At 44.6% G+C, this 24,580-nt stretch overlaps 1 protein-coding gene across 3 annotated transcripts in view; it reads left to right on the top strand.

Annotated features, from left to right (window-relative positions):
- FAM8A1 (family with sequence similarity 8 member A1) overlaps positions 1 to 24,347 on the top strand; it is a 201,286-nt gene extending 176,939 nt beyond the window's left edge. For 2 of the 3 annotated variants that reach the window (XM_069613599.1, XM_069613601.1), the window contains exons 4-5: positions 8,279 to 8,418; positions 22,102 to 24,347. In XM_069613599.1, the coding sequence (XP_069469700.1) occupies positions 8,279 to 8,418; positions 22,102 to 22,246 (285 nt within the window). In that variant the 3' untranslated portion in view covers positions 22,247 to 24,347. The remainder of the gene's footprint in view (positions 1 to 8,278; positions 8,419 to 22,101) is intronic. The other variant, XM_069613600.1, reaches the window with a different exon arrangement.
- The last annotated feature ends 233 nt before the right edge of the window (positions 24,348 to 24,580 follow it).

Raw genomic sequence — 24,580 nt, 5'->3', positions numbered from 1 at the left:
CTGCATTAAGGTACACGTGGGTCACCATTGTACTAAAATGGTGCTCATCTTCTTTTTTCACCAACTCTTGATGGTTTGCCCTTTCTTGATTCTACTTTTGCTATCCTGAGTGAGGGAGTCCCGCTCACTCTTTTGTCTTTGCCAGGCTCCAATTGGGAAGCTCGCCCGATGGCGCCAGCGTGTCTGTGAGGACAGGAAGCTGGGAGTGCACTGTGAGAAACCATAGGGTGTTTCACCTGATTACCCCCGGGGATCTCTCTCTCAAGCGGCCAGGGCATGGTCATCGCCTTTGGATCCAGACCCTTGGGGTGGATCAGTGTGGGAGGATCACCTGTGTGAGGGGTCTTCAGGGAGTGGGGTGAGGCAGCCGGTGAGACGCGGTATTCCCCCCTTTTTTGTTAATCTATTTTCCAGGATTCTCTGAGGTCCCAACTCCGACCCACCCCCTTTTTACACATACACTGGGCCAAGGAAGAGGGTGACTGAGAGTGACAAGACTAATTCTCACACATCGTACTGGACATGTCCTCCTGTTTTTTGGGTCAGGCAAAGTGAGTGCATACACCTGATACCAATTAGCTCTCCTCACATGGATAAAAGTCAGAACCTAGAGACACACGCTGTACAAGGCAGAACACTAGTACGAGCAGGACTTCCTGTAGCGCTTACCTTGTCTACACAGGAGCATAAGATCCAAAAAGCCCTGTTGATCTGCTAAACTGGTTTGTTAAGGGTTTTTTCCCTGTCCTAAAAGAGAAATAACAAGAAAGAAGGAATTGTGTGTTGGGTAATCACGCAGCGGCGCGTAGATGTTGAGGTTCAGGAGACTGATGCTGTTGATCTCTGGTAAGCCTCTGAAGGTAGGTGTCTTAATATTTGATAAAAGTCTCTTGTCAGAAAAAGCGGGAAGGCAGATGTCTCTGAGAAAAAACATTCTAAAGTTGGAGAGATCTCTCTTGCTGACTTTAATAATTCTCTTTTGCTTTTGCAGGTACACTGAGGAATAAGCTTTAACTAACTCAGCGTTATTGAGGAAAAAACATGAAACCATTTCTTGAGGTAAGTTGGCGCGTTTCCGATAGTGAAAGCGCACGAAAACAGAATGCCTTAGGTAACCTAATATGGTTTTTCTATTGTGGTAAGTATGCGCACATATTTAGGGAAAAGGGCGCTGCACAGCGCAAGTTCGTTTTGAAACTAAAACTTTCTTCTGTGAAGCGCAGAGTTGGAACGTGAGGAAAAATTCATGCTGGCTTCAGGTCCGTAGGCGCGTATGGTATTTTCCTTCACCTTTTAATTCTGTAATGTTCGTTATTTAACTATGGTACCTTTTTGTTTTGCAGGTCTTCAGGGGTCAGAAAATCTCAGAATGTTGCGGCGGACGAAGGCTGTTGACTGAACTGCGAACTACGGTCGGAAGAAATCTTCTGTTGGAGGACTGCGGCTGCGGAAACTTTGGTCAGGCAATACTAGTCTGTGGTCTGTAGATATTCTGTGAGCGTTTCAGGTTATTAATATTCTGCCAGTTGTTTGAGCTGAGCGCCGGTAGCGTTACACCGCTGACAGCAGACCTGATGCGAAGCGCGCATTACTGCATAGGCGGGGCTTATATAGCCATCAATGCCCAATGTCTGGTTCTCTATTATAACTTATCAGTGACCCACAGGGCGGCCATTTTAAAGTTATTGGGATACTATTGAGTTTCTATGGAAGTCTATGGTTAACTTGATACTGTGGACTGTGAGAATGCCATGTTTGCCATGCTAAAACCCATGTAGAGCACACAGATCTATACAAAGAATCCCGCCTGGCACGAACGCCTGAATCCAAACCAGAAACCCTGCATGTGATCATGACACTTCTGGGGCAAAGACAAACCTACTGGAGCAGAGCAACAGAGCAAGGGATGAGAGCAGCCGGCCGAAAACCCCAAGAGTTCCCTATTGGAGGTTGTTCCCGCCGACAGGCCGCGAAAGACACGTGGAGAAGGCCAGATCCCACTTCAGAAGGTTGCATTGTGTTTCAAAGATGCCAGCGACCCTGCCGGGTGAACAGCATAGTTGGGGAGGCGAGGCCAAGCCTGTGGTACTAACCTTGACTCGTGAATTGGAAATCGTAAAAACCAAGAAAGAAACGCACACAGCCGGTGAGTTGGCATGCAACCTGAGAGACCGGTGTGTGTTAAAGAAAATTTGAAGTGGCAATATCATATCAAGTGAAAGCTGCATCCGTGTGGATGAGACGTGAAGAAAGGCAGACTTGTGAATGAACTTTGAAGTAAGGACAACTGTGGAATCAGCGAAACTGAGTAACCGAGTGGTCCGGAGAAAGGAAGTAGCCCACTCTAAAGTCTCTGTGAAAGGTGAATTGTTTGTAACGATAAAGTGAATGAACTGCAAAAGCGAAGTAAGCAAAATTAGCTCCTAGAGAAGGGGAGAGTGAATGTTGAACCTTGAACTTTGAGTCGAAGTGGTCCTGCGGAGGTCTGTAAAGAAAGCCATGCACATTTGAAAGTATTCGTCATCCGAAAGTGGTCTGAGCCCGACTGAGGGTGGCCCGAAGTGTAATAAGCTTGGGGAAGGGACCCCCCCTTGCAAGTTTTCTTGAACTTTGTTTTGAAAAAGATCTGATCTCGAAAAAAGGGGGACCTATGTGAACTTCGTTGAGAAAGGTCTGAGCCCGACAGAGGGGGACCCACGTGTACCTTTTTGTTGAAATGACATTTGGAAATAGAGATTTAAACGTGGAAGGCCATGTTTTGTAATTGTTTATTGTGTTGAAAACCCCGAGCCAGAGCGTGTCATCCTGCCTACAGGGACCGCCTTACTCCGTGGGGTCTAACATGGGGAGGAGAGCTAATTCAACCACATTTATCATTTTGAACACTGATTTTTCCTTTGCATACATTTCTCCTTTATACACTTTACAAGAGATGGGGCAGGCATTAGGTTTTTGTTAGCATAGGCCATTTTGATTTGACAGACTCTACTAGGACTGTTTTGTTTATCGTTTGATGGTCGAGACTACACCCATCTTAGTTATAGGGCAGAGTAGCAGTTTTCCACCCCCAGAAACTTCCATAAAGGTTTTTACATATTGTGCCTATTGTGTCAGTGTCATACTTGTGATATGCCTCACCTACAGCACCGAAACTCTGAAAATCTTTATCCTCCAGTCTGTCTGCTTGAATCCATTTCTGACTTGGAAACTGGCTGTCCCCTTGGAACAGCCACCACCAAGTTGAATGTGGCATGGCTGCTGACTGGCTGGGTTCCTGCATAAAGGCAGGGGTTCCGGAGCAGTACAAGATAGTTGATCTATGGAATGAAGACTCTGAGGAAGAAGGATGTCTGCAGCCATCTCCAGCAACTGCCAGGGACTGCTGCTGCTACAACCGCCTCTTCTGATCGACAGGGAAGATCCAGCCAGGATGACTTCTTCCCCTGGACTGCTGAGACCAACCAGTCTTGAGACCATCTGCATTTTGAGCCGTCCCTCAAAGACCTGCCCCTGTCCTGGGCTGCAATTCTCCAATACCCTGGGATTTGGACCAATTTGCTGTGCATCATCTCATGAAGCGCAGTTTCGTCTGGAACTTCGGGGGCATCCTGCTGGACCTGCAGTGACTCTTTACCGCTGTGAGACATGTCCCCTTCCAAGTCGGGGACTGAGAAATGGAGAGAAGTCTGCTGTGCAACAACTGTTGCTGAACTGAACCCTATGTCGAGGCCCAACGACCCAGTATCGTGAAGATAGTCTGATGGACGTCCCATCACAAGAAGCCGACACTACGACAAAGTTTTCTTCTTCAGCCTCTAGACGAAGAATATGACCAGGAGCTGCTGTTGCCTCACCTGCGTAACCGCCAGTGGGGCTGTCATCTTTCTTCATGAAAAGGTTCTGTCCCGCTCCTAGGTACTCACCTGGGTGCTTGCTGTGTTAAATTGTACTCCTCCTGAGCTTTCTGAGACACATTGGGGTGGACACCCCAACTGTGTTCTGCTAGGCCTAAGGACACTGGTCCTTTGGTCTACAATCTTCCATTGGGTATGCCTGCCCTCCCGGTACCACCTTTTTAACTAAACATTTTACCTACCTGCAACACAGAGGAAACCTGCTACTTTGACAAATTTGACAGTGTCTGTCTTTCCTTGTTCTTCTGCCCAAGGGCCCTGACCCCACAGTGTCCTCACTGACTTTGAAATTCTCATTCCCAGATAGGGCTGGACTTTCTAAATTATAGGTTACTTAAAAGTACTTAACATTATATGTGGTTCTTCCTTTAAATGTTAGTTATAAGTAATGATTTGCTAAACTTGACTGCTACTCTAACTACTGTGAGAATCCGGAAGGTGTCTCACCTGCTAGTCCCCATCGCTTTTGGATCCAGTTCCTAGGGTTGGACCAGTGCGGGAGGATCACCTGGACGGGGGGGGCCTTTGGGGAGTGTGAGTGGCACACCAGATGGTGAGACACGGTATCCCCTTCCCTGTAACACCTTTTCCCCATACTATCAGTAGGATACTTGGGTACACAATCTCCCTACCCCTTTCCCGACAAGAACACTTTCTCACAGACAGCTCACTGTGAGAGAAAACTGACCTGACCCGTATACCTGACATGTCCCAACACGAGGAGTCAAGCAGAGTCAGGCAATTACTGATCATTTCACACACCTGACTTCCATCACACTTCCCCACACCGATAAAAGGCGGAGCATGAAAGCACACTCTGAGCAAGGCAAAACACACGAGGAAGCAGCAGTTCCAAGATGGCAGTTTAATACGAGGAGAAAGATGGCAAGACCAGAGGAGATTGCAAGGAGGGAAAGTACCCTTTACCTTTTCAGAGAAAAAAAATGCTACTTTCACAAGTCTTCGAGACTAAGAAACATAAGACCAGGAATTAATGCCGAAAAGACGTGCATTGTGTGTCAGAGGTACCCGGGGCTTTCCTGCGTCAATAGCCAAGGCGGGGTGGGTGATTGCTGCTTTAGTACTTTCCTTGGCATCGTACAACAAAGCTGCCCCAGTAAAGTCAGCACAGCCGGTGAGTCGGGAAGACTGATAGCAGACCGGTCTGTGTTAGAACCAAGGTTGCAAGCTGCAACATTGTATGAAGAAATCTGAAGAGAACAGTGTGAGAAGCGTATGTAATGAGCAACACGAATATAATTGAACATCCAAGGAGTGACTGAACTTTTGAAGCCAAGATGGATACCATATACAGAGTCGTCCGGAACCACGTGGGTGCTCATTTGAAGGTTTCCGTTATGTATCCAACTGAGAGGTGGCAAATGTAAATTGTGAAATCAAAGTGGTCCTGCAATGGGTCAAGCTAAACCCTGTGCACATTCGTAAGTCTTTCGATAGCTAATACGAACTGAAATTGGTCAGAGCCCAGCTGAGGGAGACTGATAGTTTAAGAGGAAGGATCTGAGCCCGGCTGAGGGGGATCTGGGGTGAACCGTGAGATATTCTGTGAACATTGGAAAAAGGGATCTGAGCCGGGCTGAGGGGCATCCGGGGGGTGGGGGGGGGGGGAGTAAATCACTTGACTTGAGTACTTATAAGAGGAAAGGAACTTTTTGTTTGTTTTGGTACATCGGGCCCTCTCAATCAAGAGACTTTGATAACTTAAGAGACTTTGGCACAGAAGGCCCTGATGCTGGTAATGAAACTGTGTCCCAGTGCCGAAGAAGCCAGAGAGTGTGCTATGCTCGAGTGAACCGCCTTGTCGCGTGCTGAAAACATGAGGAAGGGAGGCCAACGGCCTGAAAATCCTGACATATCATTTTGTGAACACTTCTTTCTTTTTCATGACCACTACCCCACACTATTTGTATTTAGAAGACAAGGATTGGCAATAGATTTCTTAGTATAGGCTCTTTTATTTTGACGAAACTCCACTAGGACTGCATTATTATTATTTTATGCTCGTAGCATGCTCCCATCTGTAGATTTATGATTAGATAGGAGTTCATCACACCCTTGTTAAGTTCCATAAACACCCTTGAACTGTGGTCACTTGTGCCTTTCTTACTAATGATACCATGCCTTCCTTCCACTACTTACCTGTATATCATCTAAGAGTTTACTGTTGAACTGAGTGATACTTGACAAAGTCTTACTGTATATAAATGTGTATACGTGTACTTACCTGTAATTCAAATACTGTTAGCTGCTTTAGTGTTTATAATAAATAACAATATTTTTATAAATTGACTGTGTTTAAGTGTATTCTTAACTATGGGCATGCCCTGAAGTCTTTGTACTTACCTACACCCCTTCTCCCTCCTAAACTAAGCCTGGCTGCTCGTACATTGCTAGCAAACCTTTCAGATAGTTCAGGCCAAACCTAAGAGTTGGAGCGCTGTGCCCCCAACTGTGAGTTTCCTACAGTCCTACCACAGCTGGACTTTAGTCAAACTCCCTAACAGGCCTCTCCCTCTGCGTTTTGTAAACATTACTGCCTTGACCCGAGTTCTAGGGCTGTTGCTTAGTTTGGTCAAGCGGTCCTCAGAAAACTCTTTAACTAGGGGAGTTTAATCCAACCACTCATTATCTATCAATCAGTGCTTGGGAATCTCCCATATGTATGCAGAAAAGAGAACGGGACGTATGAGTGAGAAAAAGTGACTCACCGTAGTGAATAACAGACTTCTAGTCCATAGTCCACTTTCCTCCATACGCTCACCTGCCACCCGCTCTAAAAAAAAAAAAGTACCCTTTAGTTGCTAATATGTCTGCAGACCTTGGCAATCAGAAAGGACAGAAGGGCGTTTTGCTGGGTAGGGCCGGGGACCCGTGGAAAAATAAGAAAGGACCATATTTTTGGGATGCTACCAAAAAGTGCTCCAGCTCCGTCCCGAAAGATCGACTATCCCACAAGTATGGAGGAAAGGGGGCTATTGACTAGGAGTGCGTTAGCCACTACGATGAGTAGCTTTCTCTTTCTCAGTAATTGTATTTGGGCTTTCCTGCATCTAATAAAAATCACGACTTGGCAATCGGGTCAAGACTTAGAGGCTAGATTTTCCCTTTACCAGTCCAAATGAGAAAGCTAAACATTATTGTTGTTTTTCTTTACACACAATAATTAGTTTTTACAAAGCAAAACTGATTTGTAGTATAATCTACAGACTTTAGATTTACGAGCTTGTAGTTTTAAATACTGAACCTAGTTTTCTGTTCTAGATAGAATTATATTGAGAACTTTTATCAAAATTGCCATCTTCTTTCCTCGCCTCCCCCATTAGGGCAGCACTTGGTATCACTTCGCTGAGATCCTGGTTGAATGGGAAAAAACGTTTACTATATTGTAAAATGATGATGATTAGTGGGGATTCCTTATAAATTTACTTAGCAGTTTTAAGGAGAGCAGTGCATCACTGATTAGCTCTTAATGACCAAATGTGAAGTAATGACAAATTTGACAAAAGATATCGTTGGGAATTTAACTTTATTGGAAAAAGTAATTGGCACAAGACTGAGCTGACTTCTATAAATATGTATGTGTTACTGGCAGGGTATGCCAAATTTCCAGTGAATGAAATGCCCTGCTTTTCTTTCATGGACATTTTCGTGTCCTAAATATTATGAGGTTCTGTTTCCATTGTCTCACAAATTGGAGGTTATGGATCCCAGGCTTAAATTAAGTAAAGAACATCCTTATTGTTGTCTCTGTAAATTTCCTTCTCAGCGGGAGACCTTAAAGCACCCAACGTTGTACTACAATTCTGTAACTAATGCTAGGTTATAATACTTCACACGCTTCATACATGATCCACGTTTTATTGCTACAGAGGCATTTTGGAGAAGATTGATATTAGGCTAACCTGGCCTCCCCAATTATAGCATTGATTGGATTTTTATTGAAACTACATGATTTGTTGGGTGACAAATGGTGTTTATGAAGTACATTTGTGTACACCTAGGATCTTTGTATTATCTGTTAGGATTTAATAGTTAAATGTGGTTCGCATTTTAATAATATAATGTAGGCATTGAAGGTATTGTTTTATTCAACTGCTGGATTAATTTAATTCTGATTAAATATAATTTTCTATGTTTGTGATCTTTTTATAATTATTTCTTTTTTTAATTCATTAACTTTTGCTTTTAATTTAGATATGAGAAATGTTTATATGTTGAATTCTATAACCATAAAAAATAAAGCTAAAGCAAATATGTGCAGCAAGTGGTTGTAATATAAATTATAGAGTATAAAAGCATTTGATGATGCATATTTTCCTGACGTTTTGTTACTCATTTTTAAGATCATCTGCATTTGGGGAGCAGGAGGGGCTACACCTGGGAAATTTCTGCTTGGACTTCGAGTTGTAACCTGTGATACATCAGTCCTCACAGCTCCCAATCGTGTTTTGGTGATTCCTTCTTCAAATGTTGGTCTGACAGCGTAGGTACCCTTTCTTTTGGTCAGTCTGTGTAAATCATTTGTTTTATGAGCAAAATAGGTTAGGTGGCGCGAAGGTCAGTACCAGAATTTATATTGCATGTATGTTTGCCTCTGCTACTTTGAATCTGTTTCATCAGTAGAAAACTTTTTTAACATTAGGTTAATTGTTTGTATACCAGTATTTATATTTAGGGTGAGGTAGGAATACCTAATAACTTCAAAAGATCTGAAATAAGACCTATGTAGAGAAATTATGTTCATATAATTTTTCTCCCATTAAAATGTTGAAATCTTCACTCTGTTTGGGAGAGACATGCTACAAAGTATTTCAAATGAAAACTTTGAAAAGGTTTTATCAATCCTGTTTCTTTGCCCTCTGTTAGGGATCAAGAGTAAAACTCAGACATGTTTGTTGTTTGCTACAGGCGTTTATTTCTCAAAAACCAAAAGAGGGTTGGGGAAAATCCGATCTATCTCTAATGCTAAAAAGGTTTTCCCAGCCTCAACAAAATTAACATCTGAGTCGGGATTTAAAAGAAAAGAGCATCCTTTGTCAAAACCCCTAATCTGACCCTTCCATTCCAAACTTGATATAATGTGCACAACGTGATTTCTACAGACTATCCATTTGTACGGTTCTGTCATTATTTTGTTTTTGTAGGTCGGCGGAACAAAAGACGTATTTCTTATTTTTTTTTCTTACAGCTGATTTTAGGCAGCCTACAAAACTGGAAATAAACACATTTCTTCGCCCCTCTCACCAACCCACCGCCAACCATATCTTCCTGGTTTTACTTCAAATCAGGAGGTTTTGCCTCCTGAACTCTTCTCCCTCAGCCCCCGCCACCTCCTTTCCCTCCCCACCAAAACACTCAGAAACATACACCCAACACACACAAACACATAGATGTACCCATTCTCCCTCTTGGCTGCTTCCGGGTCCTGCCGTGCCTGTCAGCACGGGCGCGCAATCGTGTGTGTCGCAGGGGCTGACAGTTCGATTTAGAAAGACCGCTCTGTGCTGTCACACAGCGGTCTTTCTAAATAGTTTTAGTCTATTGACCTAATGCCATTCGTAACCTTCTTTCAGAGTTCCAAAATAAAAAAGTTTAAAGTGTAGCAAAGAAAGAAATTTATACCAGGAAAAGAGATCCTCCCTCTGCCTATGTTTATTCTTTGGTGCCTCCGGATAAAGTTCCACAAAGTTTCACTATTCAACAAAAGTGGGGCTCCTTCCCAGTGTTTCTCTTCCCTTTTTAAGGCTTCGCTTTACAATTTCAATGAGAACGACTTCTCCCTTGATCTTCTCTTTCTTTAGGCCTTTGGGCTTTTTAAGGAGAAAAACCCCTTTTCCCTTATATTCCTTCAACAGTTTACTTTACTATATGAATCTTTCCATGAGTTTCCTTTACACATATGGTGCGCTTTACTTCACAATTTCAAGGGGATTGACCTTCCCTTGCATCTCCCTTTAAATACACAATTCCTTTTAATTGTTCCTGTTAGTCACACTCTGTATTTTCCACTTGCTTTGTGGCGGTAGCGCTGTACCCTGCTCCACTGATTGCTCCTCTTTATGTCCCTAGTGTACTCTCTGTACTGCCAGGGTATTTTTACTCCTTTCTCACTGATTCCAAAATGAGGTATAATTCTTCTCTTTTATGTATTGGTTTGATACTTTAGCCAAATTCAGGTTCACTTCCCACTCCCGGTTTACTCTCCTGCCAGGATGTCGCACTGTTTCACAAAGTTCACTTCTGGTTTAATCTCCTGCCAGGATGTCGCACTGTTTCACGAATTTCACTTCTCCTTACTATACTGAACATTGGCCTGAGTCACATCTAGATATGATTGTGAATATTAGCAAGTGCCACGCATGGTGGGAGCTGTGAATGATAGCACGTGCCACATTTAGAGGGAAGTGTGAACATTGGCCTGCATCGCATCTAGATAGGATTGTGAATGTTAGCAAGTGCTACTCTTGGATAGAATTGTGAATGTTAGCATGTGCCCCACTTAAATGGAATCATGAACATTGGCCTACGTCGCATCGAGATAGAAATGTGAATGTTGGCATGTCCCATGGAATTCTGAATGTTAACATGTGCCACACTTAGATGGAATTGAAAATATTAGCCTGAGTCACATCTAGATAGGATTATGAAGGTTAGCAAGTGCCACATTCAGTTAGAATTAGGAAGGGTAGCAAGTACCACATTTAGACAGACCTGTGAACATTAGCCTCCGCCGGACCTAGACAGTACTGTGAATGATAGCAAGTTCCACACTTAGACAGAATTGTGAATGTTAGCATGTGCCACACTTAGATAAGATTGTGAACAATAGCCTGCGTCACAACTAGATAGGATTGTGAATGTCAGCCAATGCCACATCTAGTTAGAATAGCGATCGTTAGCCAGTGCCACGTCCAGACGGCATTAGAAATACTATCGAAGCCAGATTTAGATAGAATTGTGAATACTAGCTTCCTTCACATATAGACAGGATTTCGAAAGTGGGCCAGTGCTACATTGGGATACAGTTGTGAATATTGGTGGGCGTCATATATAGCAATGATTGTCAATATTGGCCAGTACCGCATCTAGATAAAAATGCAGAGATATTCACGCACCACATCTAGAAAGAGCGTGGACATTTAGCACATCACTTCGATACAGTGATGTCAATAACCAACCCACTAACTATTTCACCCCTCTGCATACAACTCTCAAACTCTAACCAAACACAACCACAAACCTACAGCACAACAAACTGCACAAACGTAACTACACCGCTACAACAAAACAAACCACACATAGACTTGAACAACAGCACACGACGGCTACCGACCGGAAAGCACCCTAAGCCCAGCAAACAGTGTTAACCGGGCTGCGGCTGCCAATGGCACATCACTGCTCTCTTACACTTTTCCCGCTCGTTTCCACTAACTCACCCACCTTCCCTTTTCAGAGCCGCCAGAGCACCCGGGGACCACTGCTGTGGTGATAGTGCGCGGTACAAATATCCTTTAACATTAACATATCCTGCCAGGATATACACTTTTTTACAAAGTTCACTTCTACTGAAGGTGTGAGCACTAGACTCACTATTTGCCTGGTTCACTTACCTGCCAGGGCTTTTCTATTCTCCAACTACTTTCTTTGTCACCCACAAAACCATCTTTTCTCAATATTGGGTCACCGACCCCTTCTCATTACAGTTTGTTTCTGCTTTCACTTCTTTCTTCAGATATGGGGTCCTGGACCATTTCCCAGCACTGTTTGCACTCACACTAGCTCCTGGTTTGAAACGTTGGGTCACCGATCCTTTTCTAATATTACTTGCATCCGCATCAACTTCTTCAAATGTGTTACTTAACACGAAACGACAGTCACCTACACGCGCTCCAGTAACCCGTTTGCTTTCTATGGGCTTAACGGGCAGTTTTGTTGTTCCTCGTGTCTTCCCTTCTATGTCTTCTTCGGTTCGCTGACTCTGCATGCTTCCCATGAACCCGTAAGATTCTGCTTTGTCCTCCTCTGCTGCACACGGCTCTCAAAGCTTCGGGACCTGAAGCAGCAAGCTTCATTCAGTTTGCATCTTCTGCATGCCGTTCGTGTCAGCCTCAGCACTGCTTCTGACCATCTGCTTGCCCTCTGCGTTCTGACCAGCATAAGAAAGTCACTGACAGTCAACCTATGCCTCTTTGTTTGTTCCACTGTTGTCTAAGCTGTGTCAACTTTAAACTTCCCGGCACGGTGTAACACTTTCCATAGACTAGAACGCAGTGTTGGCTTACCCTTTTTGGTCATCTTTATTACTCCAACCCTCTTCCTCGTCTCTGTGCTGAAAAGGGAGGGGGCAGAGGTGGCACATAAGGTGTTTGACTGCCATAAGGTTGGATTTCATCATCATCTATACAACAATAAGCCATGTTTGTATGATATGATATTTATAATGCGCCTATACACAAGTGTTTCAAGGCGCGACGAGGCAAGGGAGGGGGAACAAAGGGAAGACAGGCAACGATCCTACTAGGCCAGGTGTCATTCAGATCGCACAAGTGCACAGGAAGCGAGAAGGGGAGAGTGCGAGGGGAAGGGGGGGGCAGTGCAGTAAAAGGATAATAGAATAAATAACAATAAGTAAAGTATGGCCAGCAGCTGGCAAGGGTAAGTGCTGGCATAAAGTGTCAAGTGCTGGTAAGGGACTGTAGGGCTACAGAAAAAATAGTCCCAATTGCAGGGTTGCAAGGAAGGCAGTGCAGGTGTGCAACTGGCGGGGGAGGGGACCTCGGCCCGCGATCAGAGGGTGGCCAGGTAGCCAGTGCAAGGTCAGTTTCAGCCAGGAAATCAGCAGGGGAGAGGAAGAGAGAAAGCAGAAGCAAAGAGAAGAGGTTTTGAGGTGCTTCCAGAACCGGAGATGGTTCTCCTCAAGTTTCAGGGGGGCAGGAAGGCTGTTCCAGAGGGAGGCCCCCGCCGTAGAAAGAGATCTACCACCAACTCGTTGCTTGGAGAAGCGACTGACCCGGAGGGAGTTGGAGGTGGAAGAGCAAAGAGCTCGAGAAGGAAGATATTTAGGAAGAGAGAGTTGAAGGAATTGAGGCTTTAGGCCCCAGAAGGCCTTGTGGACAATGCAGAGGGTTTTGAACTTAATCCTTGCAGCCACTGGGAGCAAGTGCAGAGATTTCAGTCCTGGAGAGATACGATCCCTGGGCTTGAGGCCAAGGACAAGTCTCGCAGTCCAGTTCTGGATGAGTTGCAGAGGGCAGATGCGGCAGAGGCAAATGTACCTCATTAAGAATTGTGACTGCAAGACTATTTTTTGATCTAGTGTTCTTCTGTCCCTCTGGAGTTTGTCTTCCCTTACATGGTCCACCTGCAGATAGCCACTTAGCCACCCCCCAGGGTTGGAGTCAGTACGCTTCTGCCTTTCTCGGACTACATAGGAGAAGCTTCCCTCCAGAGAATCAGTGATGACATTGCTAGATTCGTCGCACCTACATCCTTATTTTCCTGGCAGAAAGAATGGACTGTTTTCCCATTTTAGTTTTCTTTTAGGTTTTCAAGACCACCTTCTTAAAATAGGCCCATACTGTGTTGAGGTAATTCCGGCAGGGGATGCTTCAGCTACCTAGGTTAGTTTAAGTTATTTGCTGTAGAGGCACAATCTGGCTTTGTGCCATAACATTTTTACTAGGAGCGAGGAATATTATCTGGAAAAGAGCACTGTAGTCAACATTGTACCATGAGCTTGGAATATGACAGTCTAAAATAATCCACTGGTTTGATTTTCCATTATTAATTCAGAACTGATGTCCATCTTAGGCTGTTCAATTAGTATCTTCAGTTGCCACTATTCCAGCCACTTTTTTCAAACCGGGAGAAGTGGAGCCATTGAGGTATTTGTTCGCCAAAGATGTGAAGTCAGGCAAGGAACAATACATTTAGTAATCCAAAATATCCTCCAGGTGAATGGTATGGGTGTGTCACAATTTATAAAACTTTAAAAGCCATTCATGATCTGACTAAAATAAGCCCTTATCAAATATGAATCTAGCAAAGAAGATATGATTTGCATTCTTTTGTTTTAATAACACATCCTTTTACAGTGCTGTGTTCTGGCCAGAATGGTGCTCTGTTGGCCTTCTTTGGATATCGGACTAACAGAAAAGGTCTTAGTTGTTCTTAGTGAACAGTTTAATCCAGTTTCTGCCAGTACATGGGGCTGGGGGAAATCATGGTTTAAGATATTGAGGCTAATTGGGCCCGATTTGGATACATGTGGAGAGGGAGAAGTATTATAGGATGCCCTGCATCAATAAAATAGATTAGAATGCAGGTAGCACGGCATTCCAAAGGACGCATTCACAGAGTTTTGTTTCAAGTGGTTTATTTGGTTTGTTAGGATGGTTGTCAATTTCTCCTCAAAATGTAAAGTGTCCACCAAATTATAACGTAATCTTTTTATATTCTGTGATGAAACCTGCAGAGTCCTCACTAAACCCCAGCCTAGGATCTCCTCCCATGAAGCCAGGGGAAGACGGCCACTACCTGATCCTAACCTGGGGATTGTACCATAAGGAAGGATCACATGGGAGGAGATGGCTATCAGGGGGAAGTGGTGACTCCTTTGGGAGAAACGCAGTATTCATCTTCTGAGGATGAGTCCTATAAATGCCAAATACATAATGGCATGCTGTCATTACACCAGTCCCTCCCATGCAACTACCCTAAAAACATGCTATGAAAAGTCATCCAAACGGAATAAGGTTTGTACCTTGGGAGTTCAGGAATCAAAAATAGCAACCTTTTAATTATCATGATTCTGTCTTGGGTAGAGGTCCTAATCCCAATGTTAAATTCCAAACCTTTTACATACGATCCCCTAACTCTGACAACTCTTAGTTCACAAAGCAATCAAAACTAACTAAATATCAAAGGACCAAAACCACTATGGACTTGAGGATCCATAATGTGGTACTGGGATGAGGAAGAGACTCAGAGTTAGTAAGGATTGGTGGTGCTATTGAACAGAATGTGCTGTCTAGTTGTTGTAGAGTAAAGCACCTGATCGGAACATTTAAACCCAAGAATGAGTTACAGCTGACAAGAGATGTGGAAGGAGTAGCAGAAGTAGTCCGAAGATCTGGGATTGCTGCAGAAGGAAGAATGCCAGCTGAAGCTGACACTGGAAGAGAAAGCGATCAGCATTGCAGAGTGCGAGCAGCAGGAAGCAGCATCATAGATGGCAACGGGAAGAAAGAGTCCCACCATATGGGAGACATGCTTCCAACCCGACGTGAGTGTTAAGATGAATTTCGGAACTCTGACCTGGTGGGCAGAAGTTTAGAAGGCCAGCCTAGTTTCTTGGAACAGGGTAACTCTGGACAAGCCAGACCAATCAAGGTAGCTTTGGCAGGCGGTCAAGACTAAGTCTCAGGAGGGGTGAAGGTGACTGATATACCTCAATGAGCACACAGAGCAAGGACACTTACAAATTACTCCCAGACAGGTGTTATATCAAAAATATAAAACATTTATTACAAGGCCTTTGTAACTTAGACCATAGCAAAAGAATCACAGCATTACTAAGCAAACCAACACAATCGCAATCAATGCAATATATATACAAGACCATTGGGGTCTAAAGGGTTAGATGCACAAAATATGTCAAAAACCTAGATGGGAAGGAAACGGGCAGTGCAGGAAGTCTTTAGGCCCCTTCAACATCAGCAACACACCTAACTAAGAAGCAATCCAAGCCCTAAGAAGAGAGGAGCCTTGTGCTCAAAAGTACATGCAATGTAAATTCACACAGTTGTTCCAATGGGCAAAACAGGGTCTCTTCAGGGGTCTCTAGCAGCTCAGGAAGGGGGATGAGGCGATGAAGAACAAGTTCCCACTATTCAGGGAGGACCTCCACTTGAAGGCAGAGGCAGTTCCAGAGAGCGAGATGGAGTTGCTAGTTCTCGGTGGCCACTCGTGCGTAAAAAGGGGCCCTAGTGCTAGGGGTCACCGATTAGTGTTAGAAGTAATCACCGATCCCAGGCACTCTCTGGCCCACACTTCGCCAGTTCAGTCCACTTTGCTTGCAGGTTCGAACACGACAAAAAGGACGTCTCTGCGGCTTTCAGTTCCTGAGATACAGTGAGGATTCCCAAACGGGACAGTGGTGATTTCTCCGCTCCGGTGGATGAATCAACCTGATTTCACTGCAGCAGGCTTCAGGGGCAAGGGGGTCACAAATGCAGCAGACTTGCAAGGGTCGTTGCCGTGGCAGGGCAACACTGTAACCGCATATGCTCCGGTCCTGGCGCACTCGTCTCACTTCAGACTTGGGAACGCCAAGTGTATGAAATTTGGTGTGAGGGTCCGTGGACACAGAGCTAGCAGTATACCAAGTTTCGAGAGCCTCCTCGAAACGGCGGCGGTGACAGAGCAAAGCAACTGGGTAAGCTGGTCAGTCCACTGGTTGGCACAGGGACAATTCCGAGGAAGCTTACTTGTAGGGTTTGATGAAGGTGCCGAGAATAGTTGGTCCCACTATTCCAATGGGTCGAAGCTCCTCCGCAGACCTTCTAGGGCGACCAGATGCAGAGGGGTCCCACGGGACGACAGTGGGCTCAGGGTGCCAAACCTTCCAGCGTGTCCCCAGCAGTTCCTCGGCTCAGCTTCTTAGTTTCAGGTTACTTGGATCCTATGCTTTGTTCAGTGAGAACTCCAGTAATCAACATGGTATGGGTGTTTTTGGCCTCCTCTTATCCAAAGTTCCCTGCGCGTCAAAACAAAGAGGACACAATGGGAGATCTGCTCACAAACACACACTCCATACGTGGACCAATCACGGACCACGGTGGTCCCAGTCGTTCAGGGCACTCCAGACTCTCTGGCACCCAGGATGTGTATTGGACTCAGACAGTCCAGCCCACATCCTGGAGGCACACACACAAGGCATGCAGAAGCCTGCGAAAGCATGGTGTTTCGCGGGAAAGTGCATGACCAAATGAGGACGGACCCGGGTCGACTCGACCTGGGGAAGGTGAAGGTGAAGGGGCAAGATGGCCAAAGGACAGGACAAAGAACCTCTTGGCATGGCCACTTTGGAGACAGGCCACCTATTTGTGCCAAACTCACTTAATGCGGTTAACATGGCAGGAAAGGGATAAAAATAATGCAAAAAGATAGCTGCCACCAGTCCTGTCCATGACACATCTCACAAAAAGTCCATCAGGAGTTTCTAGGGCCTTTGGAAAATGACTACAGTACTGGAAGGTACATTGTGTACTTGTTACATTTTGCAGACTTATGGACCACCTAAGCAACTTTGAATTCTCTCCCTTCATGTTCATTAGCCACTTTAAGGGCTTATGGTCAGTTTGCACAGTGAAGTAGGTTCCATAGAGGTAGGGCCTCAGCTTCCTTAGGGCCCACACAACAGAGAAACATCTTTCTCCACTGTGGACCATCTGATCTCTCTGTCCTTAAGCTGGCGACTAATAAAGACAATAGGTTTTTCCTTACCCTTTGCTTCTACTTGTGATAGTACAGCTCCTATCCCAGTGTCAGAGGCATCTGTCTGCACAATGAAAGGCATTTCGTAATCAGGAGCCCTGAGAACAGGGGCCTGGCACAAGGAGTCTTTTAAGCCATTGAAGGCCTTCTCACACTCTTCAGACCAAGTTACCTTCTTGGGTTTCTTTGGAGTGGTGAGAGCAGTCAGAGGGGCAGCTATGGTGCCATAGTCTGCCATGTAATTCCTGTAGTACCCAGCGAGTCCTAAAAAGGCTCTCACTTGGGTCTGAGTAGTGGGGGTAGGCCAGTCTTGTACTGCTTGCTCTTTACTGGGTAGAGGCTGTATCCTCCCTCCACCTACTTCATGTCCAAGGTAGACCACTGATCCTTGTCTAATCTGGCACTTACTGGCCTTTCTGGTCAAGTGGGCCTTCTGAAGAGCCTGTAACACAGTCCTGAGGTGTTTTCACATGGTATTCCCAGGTGGCACTGAAAACTGCTATATCATCCAGATATACAAGACAGAATTCATCCAACCCAATCAACACATGATTCACAAGCCTCTGGAAATTGGCAGGTGCATTCTTCAACCCAAAAGACATTACCCTGAACTGGTAAAGACCCTCTGGTGTTGAGAAAGCTGTCTTCTCCTTGGCATGTTCTGCAAGAGCTATTTGCCAATAGCCTGCAGTGAGGTCAAATGTGCTGAGGCATTTGGAGGCACCCAAGGTATCCACCAGCTCATCTGTGCTAGGCAAGGGGTGTGCATCAGTCTTGGTGACAGCATTCAGAGCCCTGTAGGTCAGCTGAACTTGGAACTCAATGGCCCGTGTGGGATCCCTGCAGAAATGGGAGCCCACTCTAGGTAACGGCTTAGAACAAGACAGACCCTGCAGGTCCCCTCTGCGAGGTAAGACGCCCCCCAGCATTGCCTAGCCCTCCAGGCCCTAGTTTTCCCCAAGGCATCCGCATTGCTCCACGGGGAGCCAGCCTCCCTCGCTGCATTCCGCCCCCTCCTCCACACGGATTAGTTGATTCTCAGGTCAGCTGACCTAGGAAGCAGGATACTCTTCCCCTTTAATCCCACAATATAGGGCAGCCTTGCCTGGAAAGCCGGTGAAAGGCACAGGCAAAGGTGTGCCTTCCTTTGGGTGGCTACAATCCTTGTTTGCCTGTTCGCCCCAGCCCTGACAGCTAATTATCTTGCTGTCTGCAGGAACACCCAGATAGGAGACCTCGTCATTTGATGTAGTGTTGCATTTATGAATCTCGCGATTGTTACAACATAGCATTTTCTTCTCACAGTACTGTTGGGTTTGTTTGCAGCCCTGAGTCTCCCACTGCTTGTACTCTGCTACACTTGCATTGCTGGGCTGGGAATGTCGCCACCCGCTCACCCCCCACTGGGCGTGGGTTTTACAATTGACTTTTTTTGTTCTGCACGGCTATACATGCATTTTGTTCCCTTCGGGTCCATGGTGTGGGTCTCTCGCATGCCTAGCAGCTCCAAAATTAGAGGCGCCTGCAGGTGCACCAGAAACTCCTCCACTCTCCCGATCAGACCCCACCCTTACATGCCACCTCTGCCAACCCAACCTAGCACCAGCAATAGGACACAACCTATGCCCATCCAGCCTATACCCCCGTCCAGCCTAGACACCCCTCTCGCACTACCCTTTCAATCATCCCTCCCTCTCTCACCAAAGTCGCCTTCCCAGCCCTCTTGCCTCCGTCCGGCACTTCCCTCTCTGGACCTCTCTATTACCACACCGTGCGTGCTTCAACATCGCAATCACACCACTCTGATCCACGCTTTGCATCACTAAACACTCTACATGCAATCATTGCCGCACACTTTCAGCCGCCCCTCCAACCCTTACCCACACGCCCTCTGCAAACCACCTTCTTCTCAACCCAGGAAAAATGGAGATTGTGCTATGCAAGAAGACCACCTTCTTCTCCCAACCCACCCCGTGGCCGCTCTTCCTAAGCCCACCCCCTCCAACACAGTAGAAAACCTTGGATGCATTATAGACGCAGACATGACCCTATAACATCAATTCCTTTACAAAAAGATGCTACCTACACTTGCTCATTCTCTGTCACATCTTTCCCACACAGTCTCCGAAATTGTTGCAATCGCACGTTTAGACTAGGCTAACACCCTATACCTGGGCGCCCCCACATCACAACTAAGAAAACTCCTACGGGTACAAAACACTGCTCCTCCTTGCCCTAGGCCCTAGAAAACGCATTACACCTGCCTTCTGTGTCCTTCACTGGCTGCCGATTTGGCGACGATCCATCTTCAAAGCAATGTGCATCACCCACCAAGCTCTCCAGAACACAGGACCAGAATATCTGCAACATAAACGTACACGCTACAGGCCTGTCGGAGACCTCTGATCAGGAGCAGCACCCCTGATCATTCCAGTGGCAAATTCAACCAGAATAGGTGGGGGCTTGGTGGCTTCTCATTCTAAGCATCCACCATCTGCAACTCGATCCAATTTACCATCTGCTGCATAGAGGATCACCTTGCCTTTAGGAAAGCACTCAAAACCTGGCTTTTCCTTTCAGCATCATTACAGACCTGTCCATCTACTGGCTGAACTATTACCCACCCCTGACAAGAATGCAGGGACACCTGATGAGTCGACAAGGTGGGACCTAGCCCCCCACGGAATGCATCTCAGTCAGGCCATATGATAAGCTCTGCAAGACCACATCTAAATAAGTGTCCGCCTTGCTTCACTGGAATGTCAAGGACTGCATCACAACGGAACATAGCTGTATCCCCACCCAGGGCACGGCCGTCCCACCTCCATACATCTGCAATAAACACTGCTCGGCTTCACCCACCCAAACACACACCACCACCTCGAATAGAATAAAGCTGGGTCCTACAGAAAAAATATATGGTCCAGCTGTTAACATAATCCGTCTCCCTGACTCTCCGACTCCCCTGGCATTCTGTCACGGCACCCATCCTCTCAATTGATAGCTATAGGCTGCTATTAGGGGCCCAGCCACTCCCTACCTACGTTTGTGCTGGATAGATATGCACATATGCATTTTAGAAATTCTTCCTACACATCTCGCACCTCAGACTACGGTCGACCGAAAGACGTTCATCCCCACAGGGCTTTGATGTCATACCGATGGCCGTAGGCACTATACAAGTGCCATTAGGGATGTAACGGTATTACGGTATACCGTTAAAGATACCGTGAACCACTTAATTGAACAATAATAACTGTCACATTGTTTATACCGGTATACCGTTCATACCGTTAAGTGGGCTTTTCAATCTGATTTGGAAAGGCTGCAGTAAGCAAGTGCTGCACAGTCTTGGTCTTGCACTGTTGGATGTGCCGTCTGCTAAGTAGTTTCAGTTTGAGCAGTTTTTAATGCCATTCCATAAACCACACGTGCCTGACACAAAAGCAATATGTTAGCAATAGGAAGAATAAATACAGTGCCAAGAAGGAAGAGGGTTTTTTTTTATGTAAATTTTTTTAAAAGCGTTCACACAGCCTGCGGGCATCGAGGCGCTGTTAAAGAAATTGGTTTTGTTTATTTAGTTGCGTAATTGTTTTTGTCTTCGTTGCGTATTTATAACGCACTTAAGCACCCAGAGGTTTCTAAGCGCGGACCCAGGGATCGAACCTGTGTTGCTTTGTGTCGTCTTGCTTCCAATGCACGTACGTTGCCGCTGAGCTATCCTCCCGGGACTTTGGGTTGGTGGCTTTGGGGTTTATATATTTATAATGGATAATGTTTTCTAAACATATGACAATGGGGGATTTGCCTGGTTCTTTCATTGAATTTACATATAATAAGTCACACTGCGAAATGTAATCATCTCTGTGGGTATTCCCTGCTGCCATACCAAAGGGTAACATGTCTGTGATTACTGAACACCTTTTGGCCCGGAAGTAAACTAAAGGCTGTGACATAAAGAGAGAGTGTGTGTGCGTGTGTGTGTGTGTGTATGCGCACAAGCGTATACTACCATCAGACTCCATTGATCTGTGGCATGCAGATTATCAAGATGGCAACATGTTCATCTTCACCAGTAGCCAGTGGGGGGAGCTAAAAGCCTAAAGGACCATTTAAGAAAAGCTATTCAGTTTGCTTTGCCAGTTGCAGCAGCCCCCCCTTTCCACACGTGTTTGTGTTTGGTGGAAGCAAGGGGTGGCATTTCAGTGGAAAGTATGTTGAAAAGCCCAATTCTGGCCCTGGGTGCCTGGTTTTGTTTGTGATGATAAACCTGACAATTTATGACTTTTAGAAAATATTTGTTAAGATTAGTTAACTCCACCTGCTATACCGCGATAACCATGATATACCGTCATGTGGCAAGAAGGTTATTGTACCGTCATAAAACTAATACCGTGATACCCCTAAGTGCCATATAACATAACATTGGAGATGTTACTTTTAAACCAACGGTAACAACCATTTGAACGTTTGTGGAATATATGTGCCAGAAAGCAATCTTATCTTCCAATGTTCATTTTCACTTCGCATGTAGCAGCGTGTGGATGTAGTTTTTCCATAATACTGACCACACTGGTTTTTCTGCTGAAATGATGTATGTGATATGAAATGTGTGGCGATCTTATGTCAGAATTGAACTGCACTGTTTTTTCAAATTTTGTTTTAGATCTACAATTCGAGCCTTGATCAAGAATTTTTCCATCGCTTTCTTCTTTCCTGCCTTCATAACGTTGCTGTTCTTCCAGCACAACAGAACTGCTTATGATATTGTTGCAGGCACCATTGTGGTAAAAAGGAACCGAATTAGATGATGCTCCTCGAACCTTTGCTTCACTTGGAAGCCACGAAAAGCGACATTTGTGCAAACAAGTCCCTCCGTGTTTTTGCATGATAAAGTTACTGACTGCAAAGCGACTGGGAGAGTGGAATTTTCATATGTCACATCCTGCATCAGTGTTGATACGGCCTGAACATGCCAAAGACTCTTTGTAAGGGGGCTGTACAGTACATTTTAAATTAAACGTGTTAAGATTTGAAAATATAGTCGTGGCCAAGAACAACTGGTCTTGCTTTCCACTTGCAGATGCCATCTTGTTTTTCTAAAAATGTTTTGGTATCACATGAGTCCGCTACCCAATCCTGTACAGAAGGGGAGTGTAACATTTTTGTCTCCTTTTTATAAAAAAAAAAAAATAAGCAAATGGGTCAGTGGTTGGAATGATGGTCCCTAAAAGCACTTTTAGGGCAACAAACAGAACCTGGCTTCAGTTCCTGCTGTGTCCACACTTAAAGTATCCAGTAAGTACTCTTGCTTTTGCAAGAGCCTCAAACACTTATGGGTGATCCTTGTTTACCTGGATCCTTTTTACTCTTACAGAGGAGAGACAGACTGGAGGCTTAGCCTGGTTTCAAGCTTTGATCGCCCTTGGAATGGTACCAGTTTATTTGTACATCCAGCTTCTAAAGCTTTAATAGACCTTCAATCAAAAAGATGGCCATTCATCCTTCGATTTCATGCACAAAACGGGCTATACAGCTTGGCAATAAAAATACCTGTGCCGTTTATGTACTTGTTTAAATGATGTGCCATTTCTAATTACTCAGAACACGATTTCTGACGAATTGCCAGCATTCAGGAGGCAGAGATGGAAACAAAACAAGCCTGCTCCATTACAGACAGAAAATGGGCCCCTGTAAGCCATTATTTTTGATAGGTGAATCTTCCTACGGTGTATTTCATAATTTGCCTTTTCCATCAGCCAACCACTATAATTGTGTGCAGCATTGTTTATGCAATTGGTCTCTTGTCCTTACTTTGTAGCATGAGCATTGATGTACATAACATTTCTGTTTCACGTCTCAATGCACACCTATGCTGTGACCATTCTATTACCACTTAAGATGTGTTGGTAAATAAGCCTTTTCTGTTTTACTACACACTGTAATCTTGATACACTTTGTCTGCTATATGCAATGGGAAAGAAACAATAGTTTGTGGAACAATGTTCTTCCTTGGTTTCCCGAACAGCCTTCTCCCCATATTCTAGGACTTGTATTATTTACTAATATTAACACCAGTCCTAGACTATTTGGTGAACGTGCTGGATGATTCGTCAGAAGAGAATAAAGCTAACATTATTTCAGAAGCAGTTTTATAGTTGCGGTGAAAGAATCACATGTAGTGTGTAATTTTGCTGTTCATGACTATTCCGTTGCTATTGAGTTGCCGTACAGGTTTTCAAGCAAGTGATTTAGCCTCTAGACAAGAGCACTAAGACTTTTTAATGTGCATAATAGCATATTAAAAGGAATCTCATATGTTGCATTGGGTCCCTTACTTGCTCATAGCATAAATCCCAGACATCGCAAATTTGCGTCCATCAAGTGTTCTAGCGTACTGTGAGAAGTGTTATACAATTTAAATGCTTCTTGTTTTCAATTCCAACTTTAAAAGGTTGTGTGTAATGTGGTTTTATTTTATTTTTTAAATTTTACTCTGGATGCTTAAATCACTTTTTATTACACCCTTGCAGGGTCTTGAATTTGGCCTGGGTGTTTGTAAAGTTCCTGATGAAGCAGTCAAGCACTAAGTATGCACTAAATTGTTTTCCATTTCATTTCAAGCGACCTACTACACGACCATGGATCTGATCCCCTAGCTCGACAACAAAATGTTATTTACAAAATGGAAGTATATTTTTGGACCCTCGATTTCTTTTCCTTTTTTTCTCCTTTTCTACATTAATCATATGAATATTTACGTATTTAAAAATGTGCTTAATGTACAGCAGTGTTATGAGATTTATATCATTCATCTATGTAGATACATGTAAACCCTTGTGGAATCTGCAGGGGTGGTTAATTTTAATTTATGACTTAGAAAGATATCGAATAAAAAAACAGCAGCTATTATGAGATTATGTTTTTTGTAGCAACACAGGACTCTGTTTGTGCCAAGGAAAAGACTGTGCAGGAATGCCATGTATTTTCACAGTGTGTGCATTCGCCTGACAAATGTCATGTGTGAACAACGGTTAAAGTACTTTATTTGGCTCTCTTTTTCTTTTCTGTGGAAATAACACCAGATAAGTATTTGAGATATGTTTTGCACCTATTTGAAAAGAAAATAGCCGTGGGGCCATGCA

Source organism: Ambystoma mexicanum, chromosome 5p (assembly GCF_040938575.1).
Source record: "Ambystoma mexicanum isolate Mex_15411 chromosome 5p, UKY_AmexF1_1, whole genome shotgun sequence".
NCBI classification, from domain to species: domain Eukaryota; kingdom Metazoa; phylum Chordata; class Amphibia; order Caudata; family Ambystomatidae; genus Ambystoma; species Ambystoma mexicanum.
This window is presented reverse-complemented; position numbering and strand designations above follow the sequence as displayed.